This window comes from Synchiropus splendidus, chromosome 14, assembly GCF_027744825.2.
Source record: "Synchiropus splendidus isolate RoL2022-P1 chromosome 14, RoL_Sspl_1.0, whole genome shotgun sequence".
Lineage (NCBI taxonomy): Eukaryota > Metazoa > Chordata > Actinopteri > Syngnathiformes > Callionymidae > Synchiropus > Synchiropus splendidus.
The window spans coordinates 10,077,392-10,092,273 of NC_071347.1; the positions used below are offsets into that span (position 1 = coordinate 10,077,392).

Consider the following 14,882-nt stretch of genomic DNA (forward strand, 5'->3'; position numbering starts at 1 on the left):
AGTGCCCTCCGACCACGAAGTGATTGACGTCCCCAAGAACTGGGATAGCCACAGGTAAAGACAACATGAGCGTCGTTGAGACATTTTGGAAATGACGGCTCCAGCGTTTTTGCAACCTCTTGCATCGGCGCTGATTATCTTACTTCGTTTGGTGAACCAACCGAGAAAACGGCTGAAGCTGTAGACACGGTAGACCCTTCAGGTCTCTAGCGTGTGACACAAGCATGAAGTAAATAAAAAGAAGAGTCCTTGTTACTACAATTTCCCTGTGGTCACATCTTCCATTGTTTTTAAGTCACGTTATTCAATTCTAGTTATGTTATTCTATTCACACGTTGGTATCCTGGGAATCTATCCACACTCCATCGTCCCACTGTGCTTCAAGTTACCTCTGGAGCCCCCCCAAGTATGAAGGGATCATTTCACTGGATCATTGTAGTGCATTGAGACACACTACACTTGACGAGTGTTAGGGCCAAAAACAAGTCTTAGGCTGAGAATTGGGACAGGCCCATAGACGGATATATCCCGAACCAAATTGAAATCTATTCCACTACCAATCAAATCGAATCAGGCCGTTGTAAATCTAATTGAATTGCTTTGGGAAATCCGATACAATACCCAGCGAGGCACAGGAGACGTTTGGAAACTGTGACTGAAACGCACAACCATTTGAGGGGCATTAAATAGCAACTGACACGTTGTTACATGAAGAACATAAGGAGAGCCATCCCATACCTTACACAACCTCAACCTCAGTCTTTTTTGTGTGTCACGCTGCCCACAGCATCAGGATATGCCGCGGCATGTTTCAGTTGAAAGCGTAATGCATCAACATGCAATGCTGAAAGTCCACTTTTCCCACGGTCAGGTTGTTTCTTTATTTGCAGGTTATTAATATTTTATGTGATGGCTTGTGCATGTTTTTTGTTTTTTTTTTATTGAACAACCGCTTTCCATCTGCTCGGTCCCCAATAATTTGCTGTTACAAATTTGTTCACCAACCAAGTGGTCAACACCCATCGGAGTTGTCAATAGCAAATCACTTTTTAACCATAAATGAATTTAAGCTCTAGAATTTGCCACTAGTGCACTAGTTCTGAAGTCCAAAGTCATTGCACAGAGATTCAAAGGAAGCTAATAGTGTTTTTTTTTACACCAGATTGAACTGACAGAAGGGATGTGGTATTGAGAACTAGAGATCACTTTACATTCCATGGTAGTTAATCCATATGATTTAATCCAACACGCGACTAGACTTTGACGCCTCATGTTTGCAGGCTTTAAGTAATTATGTCAAGTAGAGAGGACCATAAAAGAAGGCCAAAAAGAAGAAAGCAGTTGATTTTGTTTTATGAGTGAGTGTTGGAAAAAAAAGGGAGTTACAACTAAGGGATCTTTTCTTACGCCTCATAAAGGACCATAAACTCGGAGACAACTTCAACAACTGCATCCAACTTTAAACAAATGATCTACCACTTCTAATACGCTTAGAAGTCACCCAGTGTGAACGTGGAGCTGATGAGCCACGTCTAACTTCACCTTCTTTTCTTCCATCCATGTTCGCACCTACGTTAAGCCTCTACCGCAGCAATCCCCTCACGATTAATGAAGTGCTTACTTAACCAATTTAAACCCTTAATTCCTATTAATTCAACATAATGGCCAACCTCGCCGGCAGAATTAACAACACCCCAGCAGAAACCGGCAAATCTCTGCAGGCCGGCGAAAGAGTCGAGCCAGCAAATTCCATATTCTCTGATAAATATGTAACAGTATGTATATCACTGTTAAAATGCTTAACCCTCGTGTAAGACCCCTATCAAGTCAGCGTTACACCTGTATTACATTTCCCCCTCAATCAGCAGCTTTTCTCAGACACCGCCATCCCACGAGGAGCAGAAACCATTACAAGAGAGCGCAGCTCATTTGCAGAAAGATTGGAGATCACGCTGCATCAAAAAGTGCGTGAAGCATTTCTCGGGACAAAATTGATTTATTCCATTTCTGTGTTTGTATGCAACATCTGTATCTTTGTATTTAATGTAAATCCCCCGCCACAGACATAGTTCTGCGGCGAAAGGGAAGCAAGGGAGCACTGCAGAAATATAAATACATCCATTGATAAAAGAAGATTTTTACAAATATAATAGTGAATTAAGACAATGCTGGTGCTAAGAAAAAGAAAAGAAAAATAAATAAATATATTGGAGGGGAAAAAAATGAAGAAAAAAAAAACAGATCAAGCAGAGCCCGTGGCTAGAGGAGCATGACTGCATGCTGGTAGGGGGTAAAAGACAGCCTGGGGGGAAGGGGCGACAGAGGGCGCCTGTTTTTTTAATGAGCTGAAACTTTAAATACTGCATAATATATAATAAAAATGGATAGTTCATTTAGCCCTCGCCTCAAAAAACACTATTAAAAGCCATAAATGTCAACAGAGTGAGCATTAAGTATGACTGAAGAAGCATGGCGGCCACGAAAAAACACTTAAAGTGGGAGACAAAAACACAAAAGTTGAGCTTCAGGGCAACACATAGCAACAGTTAAGATGAGAATATAGTTAAACATGATCATTTAGATCCCACAATTCACTGCTATCGGATACATCAAGCTCACAAAACCACTAAGCTGAGAAGTCATCCTTGTGGGGCCGTGAACACTGGAGCTGGTTTGTGACAGACATTTCGCTCTCTGAAGGACAGCGTTGCATTCCGGGGCGGAATAGAATTCCAATAAAGAGAATAAAGAGACCCAAAATTCAGATGAGGAAGACTGAATAAAATGGAAAGGACAGTGAAGGACACTGAAACTGTACAGTGAAGGTCTTGAATACATCTACCTATACAAAAAGAACCTTGCTTAAATAAAGAAAAAGTACGTTACATTAAAATATGTGAGAACACCGTTTCTCATAGAACACAATTTATTTAATTAATTAATTTATTTTATTATTTATGTATTTATTTTATTATTTATTTAAAACAGGAGCAAAGAAGAGCACAGCAAAAAAAATGTAAATGAAAAATGTCATCAAAAAGCAATGATTTCCAGTTTTGACCTCGTGCGGAACACAGTCAAAGGTCCAGTTGTGACCCTGCGACCAAGGCCCCAGACAGTATTAGACAACGTAAGCAAATATGGCAATTTCATCTGATGAAAGTGTCCAACAGTGAATTAAAATTGTTAATTATTCAAGTAACGATAACGTGTAATATAATGAACTTAAATGTCATCAAATCACCTCAATGCAGGATTTAATTTCTCTTTCATTTTTCAAATTTTCATCTTTGTTCCAACCCATCAAGCTCACATGGTCTCACCAATCAGGTGTCAGCTGAAACAAGCGTCACCTGACTGGTCAAGCTGTGTGTGTGCCAGTCAGGTTGGAACAAAAACCTGTAGCCGTTATGCACAATATTAGCAGTAGTTTGATGAGGTATCATGAAACAGTGTCCTAATTTTCAGAGGCCACTAGATGGCACTGTCTGCTAAAAAAAACCTTTGAACAACTACAGTATTTCAATGAAACCCCTTGTCATTTTTCTCATCATCAAGATCGCCACCTATGGAGCTCTGAATAATGGGACACTGGGATCACAAGACAGTATACTTTCACTCAAGTCTGTGCCTGAATCTAAAATAAAATCTTTCTTTTTTTACAAAAAAATCAACTGTTACCTCAATGCATTTCTCTCTCTTAGAGAGAAAATCAGTCTTTGCAAACACTGAATTCAGAACCATAACCACAGATGCACACTGTTCCTGCTGCCTCCCCGCACTCATGTTGGTCAGAACTTTATCACTTCCAACTACTTCCATTACAGTCCCTTCCTTCAGCTTTCAGCGTCACCTTTAGTTGCAAGTTTCCTGAATACTTGTTGACATCTCAAGGTTTCCAGTGAATCTCTTCATTTTCAGGGGAGCCATCTTGACGACAACAACAGCTCCCCACCTAAACTACGTCCTCCAGGGAAAAACAAAATCTCACTACTCAACGGCAAGAGACGTTGATCTTATTGGAAACGTGAACACAACATCGTAGGCAACCAAGCAGCAAACAATCGTTCCGATCAATACAATAAGAAATGCTCTTGAAAGTAGCGTGGATGAGTTGCTCAACATGGTAATCTTAATGTTATCAGCAACTTTTATTTTCAATCCAGAAGAGCTTGAATTCAATTGCATGAGAGTGTACTTACATTGTTGGCACCTTCAGCTATTTATGGTGAAAGTGATGCAATTGTTCAATCGCTACTCCAAAGTTTTGGATTGCAGGTACCTACGTAAACAAGCGGATGGGTGCAGAGTGACATGGGCCAACGCAAGATATGTTGGGGAGACCCATAAACATCGCAGGGACACACACACACAACTAAACCCTAAAATTAGAATGAACACAACAATGTAATTCATAGACAAAGCTCGAAAATAAAGCTTTCTGATGATTGGTACAGTCTGAATTAATTCAATTAAATCCTAGTGGGTCGTGATGCTGACATGTGTTGGAGGTGAGCTGCAGTTAAGAGCTTTTAAAGTAGTAGTATTAATTCGTATTTACAGCTCGGACGGCAACATTATGAGATTTGATGGGCCACATTTGGCCCCAAGACCGTGAGTTTGGCCCGACTTATTTGGAGGATGAGTCAAAACATCTGTACTGAAATATACAGCGCCAGTGTTAAGGTCAGCACTGTTTGGTCGTCGCAACAAAGAATCATTTCACTGAACAATGACTCGCTGGTTTCCATGAGGTACCAACAACAATAAATCTCAAGTACACATCCTGGAAACACCTTTTTTTGAAATCTGATTTCAAAAAGGTTGATATCAGCAGCTGCCGATGTTCACACATGAAGAGTAATGAACTTGTCTCTGCGTAATTGGAAAAGTGAGAATCTTGTGACACGTCTGGTCCTGGAAGTGATCTGACTGATGCCAACACACACTGATCCCCTGGCTTTATAATAATAACATGGTGAGCATTAGCTGCGGGGGTTGTTCCCGCAATAATTGTTTCTGCCACCGAACACACCGACATCAACGGGAACAGCAGAAAGCCGAAATTCTGCTCCACGGCGATGGATTGCAGTCGCAGCTGCCTCCGCCGTTTCAAGGAGGATCTGCTCTTAGTTTTGGTTGGAGCTAATTAGACGATAATTAGATGGAGCAATTTCACTGTTGATCATGAACAAATTACAGCACTCAATTTTAGCACTTGTTTTGCTTTACTTACCTAAAAAATCTTTGTATTTAAAGATTTCACCTTGAAAACGTATTACCAGTGAGAGAGTGCAATTAAACCGAGAGGCATTAATTCTGAGTTCATTAAATGTGCTGTGTAATTCAGTTCGGAACGACGCCTGACTATTAAAGGTTTCAATCTTGCGGCGTGCCAACATTTTGTTTAAAGCCCGTCTTCACTGGCGGTGAAGACATACGAGTCTGTGATGGCGAGTCAGGCCGCGATGGAGGAGAGAAGCTCCCCTGCCGTGGAGAGTGACTCAGAGGTGAAGCCCTGTAAACAAATACAGTGGACTCACATGCCCTGGCTTCAGATTTCACTGCCTCACACACATGCAAGAGGCAGTTGCAGAGCTCCACACTTGTGTGTCGGCCGCGTATCAATGCAGCGCCGGGGTCAAAGGTTCAACGAGTAATTAAGACATGGTTGCCTGAGCATTCCCCATGCACACTTTTGAAAGGTGGGGAACAAAAGGAGGGAGATTTCAGAGCAGCCTGATACCACTGATCACATTTCTGTAAGTGTGTCTAAATGTTCCCTGTTCAGGGCAATTACAATGATTAAGAGAGGGTGTGATGTCACCGCTCTTTTTCTGGATCATCTCCAGCTACAGGTCCAGTCAGCGTCTATCTCATGTTTCACATTGAATTTTTCATGCATCTTCAGGACAATTTAAAAGAGAAAACAAATAAAATAAAAAAAAATTTAGAAATGGCAAAATTGACAGTATATATATATATATATATATATATATATATATATATATATATATATATATATATATATATATATATATATATATATATACACACACACATAGCATTCAGTGTGTGATAGCGTTCAGAGTGCTGGTGTAGTATCATTTCGCTATAAAATTATCATAAGCACACCTCTGCATAGCATTGTATCCTTGTTAACATTAAAGAAAAAAAGAAAGTTACAACCAAGAATAACTTGACATTGTTTTTGTCTGTAACAGAAAAGACTTAAAGTGCATCAATTTGCCTGAAATAAAAAAAAAAACTCATGAGTGGATGTGCAACAAAAAAGTATGTTCTGAGATGACATGCGCCCCCTGGCATCACTCCACTACTTGAGAAGGACTGCTTTAAGTAAAAAAAATGATGGTAAATGTTTCTATGGAATTTCAGCAGCTTTAAATTTTAAATCCTCACAGTCGCTCCAAATACTGTCTCGCATATCTATTCGATCTGAACATGTATTTCAGGGAATTCATTTTATCAGACCCAGTGTTGTCTAGACAAAAAAGGACCATTTGGAATAAGTCTTGGCCATAGATGTGGTCTTGCCTAATTGTGTGTGGAGGACACATCTCTCTGAGGACACTTACAACATCTACACATTCTCATGGTGATATTGGTGGTGATGAATGGAACATATATGCAATCCAAATTTGGGAGAAAACAAGACAATGATTAAGTGACGTGTCCATTTTCATGCACCAGATTTTCAAAATGCTATGTTTTTGTGGTGCAAATATGAAGAGAAAACTGACTTGAGAAGTAAAGGGAAACTTGACTCCATCTCAAGTCTCAGCCAACGCTGTGGCATCACCTATATTTTGACAGCATTAATTACAGCCTCCTTTTGTGATTCTGTTATTCTGAAGCAATTACCACGACTAAGTCGACTCTTCAGATGCTCTTCTAACGGTGAGAAGGCAGTGAGGTGCAGCGTGTTTCGGCCGCTGCCTCGAGTGGAGAAGGTCAAAAAGGTGCATTGATTTACACGTTCAACAAGAAATTATTCATTCCTACTCATTGTTGCTAAAAACGAAGAGGCCAGAGCCAGAAAATTGAGGTCACTGATAAATGCTATTAGCAGGAGATGCAGAGGGGCGAGGAAATCAATATGGCAGTTTGTCAACGTGCCTGTGAGCAGCAGCGCACTCTGCAGCTGAGGCAAGTGTGCCCTGTCAGCACAGCACATTACCAGAAATCAAAGGCCAGGGAGGCCTGAAGGGAAACATGTAGATGTCTCCTCACTTTGGTAATTAAAACACATTTTATCAGCGCTGTCTTGTCGCCGCTTCCTCTCCCACACTATTGACAAGCTGCTGCACAGACACTGATCACTAATTCACCTTTAAATAAATGAGCTCACCTTATTTAGGTTCTGGGTTTGTGGTGAGAGGCACACTGTTTAATAAATGACGTAATTAACAGCAGCTTTTTAATTATTCATGGGGGGGGGCAAAGTCCTGCAGACCCTCACATATGCTTAAGAGCCCTTTGAAAGTGATGGAAGTTTGTGAAGCTTTTTCCTCTCTCATCCCTAAATATTTAATCACACAGCAAAATGAAACGTGCATGCAAGGTCCCCAACTTTTTAAACTTAAAAAATATTTGTCTATTGTCTATTCAACAGTAACTATGCATATTAATATTTAACCCAGATGGGCAGCTGTGTCTCTAGGGGACAACATTTGAAGCACAGAAGTTCTAAATATTATATTGAACAACCAATTAAGGGCGACAAGAAATATGACGTGAAAATTTGCCTTAGAAAAAAAGCCTACACTCGAACGCTGCATTTCTGTGGGATAATAATAACCACTGGTGCAGTTTACATTAGGATTGAAATTTATTTTTTTGCCAAACATTTCAAGCTCTTGCGGATCAGATTTGGACCCCGGGCCTTTTGGCCAGTTTGATGCATGTGATGTTTCTCATGTGAACCACAATAAAAGGGAAGGGGGAGCTACACTTGCTGTAAATGGAGATACTGAGTTACTATGAGTATATCAGAGGGGCGGCTCCAGCAGAAAAGTTTGGAGACAAAGGCCAAACAAAGGAGAGAGTGAGAACAAAGTGGATAAAGAACATTGGAAATGGAGATACAAGGCGAAAAGAAAAGAGGAGGACAACCAATGAGCTTCATGGACATGGTCTGCAAGGCAATAGATGATAGGTGTGACTAGGGAGGAAGTGAAGGATAGGTTGAGGTGAGGGAATGCCATATGTATGAAACACAAAGACAATAGATTATGATTAAATTATTAACCACAAACCTTTCATATCAATAATTAGCACAGAATTAAAAATGATTTTTAGTTTTTCAGTTATTATAAAGATCCAACATCAACACACGATTACAGCATCTACCTTTATTACTTCAGTACACAGTGACACAAACATACACTCAGAAGATTAAATTTCAGTGTCACTGTTTGTCAATACTGGGCACCTTCGTCCTCCTTGTAAGCAAAATAAACAGTGACAGGACCAACACTGGTCTGGACTGTTTCTGAGGCACCAATTACCATCCAGCAGCCGATACCATAGGCCAAACATGGAATCCCTGCAACACATCAATAATCCCATTTTATTTCCATGGAAGATAAAGAAAACACATGAAACATCAGCCAATCGTTCACTAGTTTGCCACCGTCTTTCCAAAGTGTGAGGAGATACATAGTGATAACTGAATTGTGGTTTAATAAAGTAAACAGCCTTCAAACTGGACTTGGATCTTCTAGTATATCTGACGTTTTTTGAAAGAAGTAGATGTTAGCAGTTGATGTGATTAAATGAGAGCTAAAAAATAAAGGGGGGCAGTGAAGACAGTTTGACCATCGTTCGTCAAACACATACCGAGATTGATCAACTTCAATATGGTGAAGAACTTGTCCTCCAGGTCCAGGTTTTCCTCAGGAGCTTTGGTGCAGTGATATTTGATAAACGGGAAGCAGCCTGTTCTCAGAATATGATAATTGGCTCCTTGGACTCTCCAGTTAAAGTTGGACCTCCCGAACTGGTCGTTGTGGACGTCCGAGTAGCGAACACAGAAGGAGGTCCAGGGCGGCAGGCGCCGCTGCAGCAGGTGGCAGCTGAGCAGCTCGGAGGCGGCGGGGCGAGGGAGCGACTTACCGAGGGAGCTCGGAAACAACACGGCTCTGAGGAAGCCGTCATGGAGTCTTTTTAAAACCGCCCTCATGGCTCTCTGTCACGGACGCATTTCACAGGGAGCTGCACGAACACAAGCACCGTGGCTGAAGTTAGCTCAGCTGCGGATAAGTTCGTGATCAAAACATGCCGGGTTACGGACGTTCACTCCTCTAATCCAGTCGTCATTACTGTCAGTTATAAATTGATATAAATTACATCATAGAAGCGAGAAACGTACAAGAGCATTCTGTCATTCCGACCTGGTGCTCCTTCGATAACGAGACGACTGGAAACGCACCGCTGTACAATGGTTCCTACCCATGCTGTCCAATGTAAAATGTATTTATAACGTTGGATGACAATAATAATAATAATAATGATTATTATTATTTAGAAGAAACAGGGCTGCAACTGGCTGCTTATTTTTGATAATATACAGTATATCATATATGTACAATAATGTACAATAATGCATGTTAATATTTGTCTGTATTATGACACTGAAATTAGTAGTTAAATCTTAATAAGGCTGAAAATGAAATAATGGTGTCTAATCACTTTCTATTTTATGTTGCACCGTGGGTTAACAACCAACTCCTCAAATAAAGCATGCTATTGCAGAACTCTCAAAACAAAAACAAAAAAAAACAAACAAACAAACAAATAAAACTCCAGCTCTAATAATGGAGAAGGTGAAAGGCAGGTCCTATCACGATGTAGGTGACATATACCTAGTTTTGAATTAATCATCTACTGGACTGAATCTGACTCTTCCATTCCTGCACTGCACTCACTCTCAAATGTTCACACAGTCGTCTGGTCCTTTGTCAACAGAGGTTTATTGGTCAACAGGAAGCGCCCCTCGATCGTTATGTCATTAACACGATGGTTTGGCTGGCAACTTAGATGCTGATATTTCCTGATGAATGACTGACAGCTTTGTGGACAAAGGTCACTCAAACTCCCAAGAGACACCCTGAGATTGTTCTATTAACAACAGCACAGGCAAAAGAGTTGACTAATGATCCACATGTCACTGGCTCAGGAAGCATCAGCTTGTTCACCTGATGATGGCGGCTAAATGAGCATTTCACATGACAGCTCAGGCAAGTGCTCTCTGATCTCGGTGTTACAGCGAAGCTGAATGAGTTCTGTGGTAAACATCTTGAGTCATCCTCATCGTAACAGGTTCTGGAGTTCATAACAGCATTTTATAGTGAAGAGCAGCATCTCAATCCTTGACAGGAATCATCTGTGCTCTCTTAAACAAGCTCTTTCCACCCACACGGCAGGACTCCATGACCTTGCTGTCCACAGATGAAATACACAGAGAGATGAAGGGCCAAATAAAAGGGATTGCTATGATTTAAACAGTAACAAAGACAGTGAGACCTCATTTCCTTTGCTTGTTTCTTTACAGCCCTGTGTGTGTTATTTTGTCATGGTTTTTTAATGTTTGTTTTCAATGACTAAAAATAATAATAATTTAATTGTTTTATCACCCCAGAATTTCATTTTGTCTTACTGGACAATATATATATATATATATATATATATATATATATATACTTTTTTTTTTGTCTTTACTATATTCTGAAATATTAACCATATTAATGCTAATGCGAATAATAAAAATGTTTTGAGCCACTTTGTTACATCAGAAGATTATGATACATATATAATATAATAATATATAATACAATAAAATAATATAATCAGTTACTTTCTTTTGTTATTTTTGTCTTCTCTTTTATACTTCCTTCATTCGTTCATTCATTTTCTCGCCTCATTACAGTATGTTTGAATAGTTAACAATTAAAATGTAAAAATGTATATTGATGCTAATATATATTATATTTTGTATAATAATATACAAAATACAACAAAATATAATCAATATCCATCTATTAAAACATGGCACCTTTTAATAAAAATCATCACAATTACTTATATTTGTCAAATCCCGAAATATAACTGGGCCATTCCTTAAAGGAAACCAACTAAATACATATTGTTCTGTACCATACATGAAAATATTATCCCACTCATGTTGAATAATGCTCTCACTTTCAAGCCATCGCTGACTAAAACACGGACTACACCTTTAAATGGCCGCAGTAAAGATGGCTGAAGTCCATGGAAATGTCCTGAGGGTCACTGTGGAGTGTCAGTGTGAGCAGAGAACATCATGCGCGCGGGCGCATGCTTTAATTGTCGGGACTTTCTTAATTAACTGCTGGGAGGAACAATTAATGTTTAGAAGACCTTCCGAAATCAAGATGCGCCTGATCGTTCGGTGTTCATCAAACAAGTCGCAGTGCTACAAGTGTAGAAGTGGAGCGACACGCCATGGCGACCAGCCTCCTCTGAGTCAGAAGTCCACTAGAGGGGTTGATTACTTGAAAGTGGGAGGATGAGAATGTCACCTCTGGGACACTGGAAGGGCGGCGGCGCAGCGAGCGCAGGAGTTTGCCAGTAACTCGCCGTGACAGCGCTGGGCTTGTACGTGTCACACACAGAAGCCTCACACCCCAATAAAAGTGTCCGACTGGGATTTAATTGTGTTTGTAATATGCAGCCTCCTAATGATGTGGACTGTTAAAGCCATTAAGCACTGCGGCCACTTAACCAAGGCACAACCAGCCACCAGTCAGATGAAGGTGGGATCAAATAATACACGTCGCAGCTTAACAAGCGTAAACTGCGGCACAATGCCCTCTATTGTTTAGTGCCGGGCACCAGGTTGATGAGGTGCTGCGGCTCACGCGCGCATGCATAATGAAAACACTATGAATTATTAATGTGTGGATTATTTAGACTCATTTATCAAAATGATAATGAATTCAGCACCTTAACAGCAATCGAGCCCAGTGCGTAATTACAGTATTTAGTTGTATTTAACCTAAATGAAGAGGGAAACCTTGATCTATCTTTGTGATTACTGGAGCAGGGGCTGATGATGAGCGCAGTCTGCACAGGTTCTCTCGGATTAGAAAAACTAACACCTCCATAAACAGACTGTAAAATGTTGCCTGTTGCCATTGGAAAAATGCTCACTAAACTCATCTTTAACTGAGCTGTGTGAGAGATCTGGAACTCGATTAAAATGTTTGTTTCATTCATGAGAGGCTTTAAAATTCATCGTTATTCAGCACGTTTTCATATTTTGACACGATAAAATGAATCTGAAGACATAAGCTTACACATTATGATAGAAGTGCCGTAGTCAGGAGTGAAGTCTTCGCAGCAGAAACTTTTTTTTTTTAAATCCATCCATCAGTCCAATCTCATTTCGCCTCGTCCATCGTAGATGTTTTGGTTACGACATGATACGACAATTGTACTTTTGGCCACTTGACCAATAACCTTGTTCTTTCAGTCAAAGCTCTGGTCTGTGACAGGATGCCCTCCATAACTAAACTGAGAGCTTTGCCTTTTGGCTCAGCACTTTCTTCGCCTCCACACACCGACACAGAGTCCTCCTGACTGAACATGCTGCACAGATCTCAATCTCTTGCAACAACCTTCTGTCTCTAATGATCCCCACTTGAAATTCTTCGCCTGGGGAAGGACCTCATCTCCAACTTGAAGAGTACTTTGCTCCCTTCTGACTCTAACTATTGTAGATCTACTGAGGAGATGATCCTTGTCCTTGTTGTTTCACCGGTGGCTGCAAACTGTTCTAGTAAGGATCTAATTCGTAAGGAAACTCTTATTATATACAGTCAGAAATAATAACAATATATCATAATAATATATAATAAAAATAGTACTGGTAATATTCTCATTGAATCCACCAAGGAGACAATGTGATCATCAGCATATATACTGTAGGTCTTTCTGTTTTTCTGTCAGAAATTGACTCTTTTAAAGTAAAATTAGCACCTGTCCATGGGGAAACCCAAGAAGAACACACAAATGTCACCTTTTTTGTCCGTCTATAGAAAAATTACATGTGAAATAAATGTTTGTGAAGCATCAGACCAAAAGGAGTAAAAAGTCCCACCGCCTAAATGAAGTTGCCGTGTGCAGAGGCATGGATAAAGGAAGACCAATGCAAACTCACATGTCTAAACATAAACCAATCATGACGTCTCTGATCTCTCGTTCCACCTCAGATGTTTATACTATGAGACCATTGCTGCAGAGAATCAGCCAACAAGTCGGTTCACTCAAGGTGTGAAGAGCTGAAACGCACCGACTTGCTGACAAAACCCCCCAAGATAGAAATACACACGCTATGAACCTCACTTTTATCTAGGTTTATTCAGGAGCATCAAAAAGCCTTTGACTCCGGGCGGTGTTGGGGCCTTGCCATATTGATACCATGGCTAGAGAATAAAGACACATCGCTGTACGGATTTGTGTAATTCAGGTGCTAATGCGGAACACATCCTCCGCTGCCGTGAGCTAGTTTGCCTGGTCCAAGTGTGATGAAAGGCTCAGCTCAGATATGTATGGTAAATGGCATCATTATAAGTATATTAAGGGGTCAGGTATGGTCGTGGCCTTGTGCTTAAACAGGGCTAATTTCCCTAATAATAACCAAATAGCCGTGTCCGCTCTTCAAAAGTGGCATATAAATCACGGGAGAAGGAGTTGTTAATAACTAAGTGGCAGTTTGCTGCCTGCGTCCACGCTTCCTATTTGTCAAAGTAAATGCTGCTGCCACCACATGCAAATGGCCGCCCGTCTGAAGGCCAAAATCTTGGCCACTGAGCACTTCATCTCCACAACTTCATGAAGGCAGGATAATTCCACCACATATGTTACTGTGACATTATAGTCAACAACTGTAGGATGAAATGAGTCAAAGTCAACAAGTAATAACATTTTCTGTATAATTCAAATTTTGCCTTCAATGGAACAATATCTGAGTTGGTAAACAGTTTAGGTTTTTAGTTCAAACTGTACGAAAGTGGGAGCAAACATCGAATTGTTTTATCTTTGAACCCATCATCATATTAATGCCTAAGAAACAAAGCCATTAAAATCACTATGGAAGCTGCCGAGCAGATGGAAATTTGTCCAACAAGATGTGTTTCTATGGTAGATATATGAGATGTTTGGTATATATGGCTCATGATTGTACCAATAACTGAAGTCCTGCTTCACGGACAGTGAGGGAAAGCTGACATGGTGAGTCACACTTCATTGCATGTTTACAAAAACTCACTCTATACAAGCAAAAAAGCTGTCTAGGGAGAGACAGCCCAGCATCGGGGGCCCATAGCCTGCTGCAGTGCTGGGGAGAACTCTGGTTGCACGGTTGATTTTTGCTGATCACATAGTATCTTTGTCAAGTCAAAAGCTACTTCAAAAACGTAATGCACTGGTTATCTGTTACTGTCTTGTTTATTACTTGTTCCGGTCATTTCAGAGTAATTACATTATATACAGTTTTACATTATATACAGTATTACATTACAATTTTTTGTTTTTTATAGTATTTTCTTTCCCCCCCTCAGATTACTAGTTGATGCCACTGTCTTGAGAGACCCTCAGTTTTCATACTCAAAGAGCAAAAAACTGACTACTGGTGTCCATTTTTGCGACGTACTCTACATAATGAGAGTGTGCCGTTTTCACAAAAGTGTCCAGCTCAGCAAATTTGTGAGGGAAAAATCAAACATTATTTATTTCATGATGTGCAATGCACATTACAGACAGGAAATACAAGGAAATATTGTCATGTTTTTGCTTCACTAATGCGCGACAGTGTATTACTT

General features: G+C 40.2%; 2 protein-coding genes across 32 annotated transcripts in view; both read right to left on the minus strand.

Annotated features, from left to right (window-relative positions):
* skor1b (SKI family transcriptional corepressor 1b) overlaps positions 1-14,882 on the minus strand; it is a 78,181-nt gene that overhangs the window by 45,454 nt on the left and 17,845 nt on the right. For 2 of the 31 annotated variants that reach the window (XM_053886394.1, XM_053886393.1), the window contains exon 1: positions 1-5,917. This exon is cut by the window's left edge. The exons of the other annotated variants lie outside the window; for them this stretch is intronic. The gene's annotated coding sequence lies outside the window, so the exon portion shown is untranslated. Of the gene's footprint in view, positions 5,918-14,882 lie in introns of those variants that run through there. 31 annotated transcript variants of the gene reach the window in all.
* c14h15orf61 (chromosome 14 C15orf61 homolog) lies at positions 8,358-9,432 on the minus strand. Its single transcript, XM_053886416.1, has 3 exons — positions 9,392-9,432; positions 8,860-9,234; positions 8,358-8,566 (listed from the first exon to the last, which is right to left on the minus strand). Exons 2-3 carry the CDS (start codon positions 9,200-9,202, stop codon positions 8,439-8,441), a joined length of 471 nt encoding a protein of 156 aa, XP_053742391.1. The 5' UTR covers positions 9,203-9,234; positions 9,392-9,432; the 3' UTR covers positions 8,358-8,438.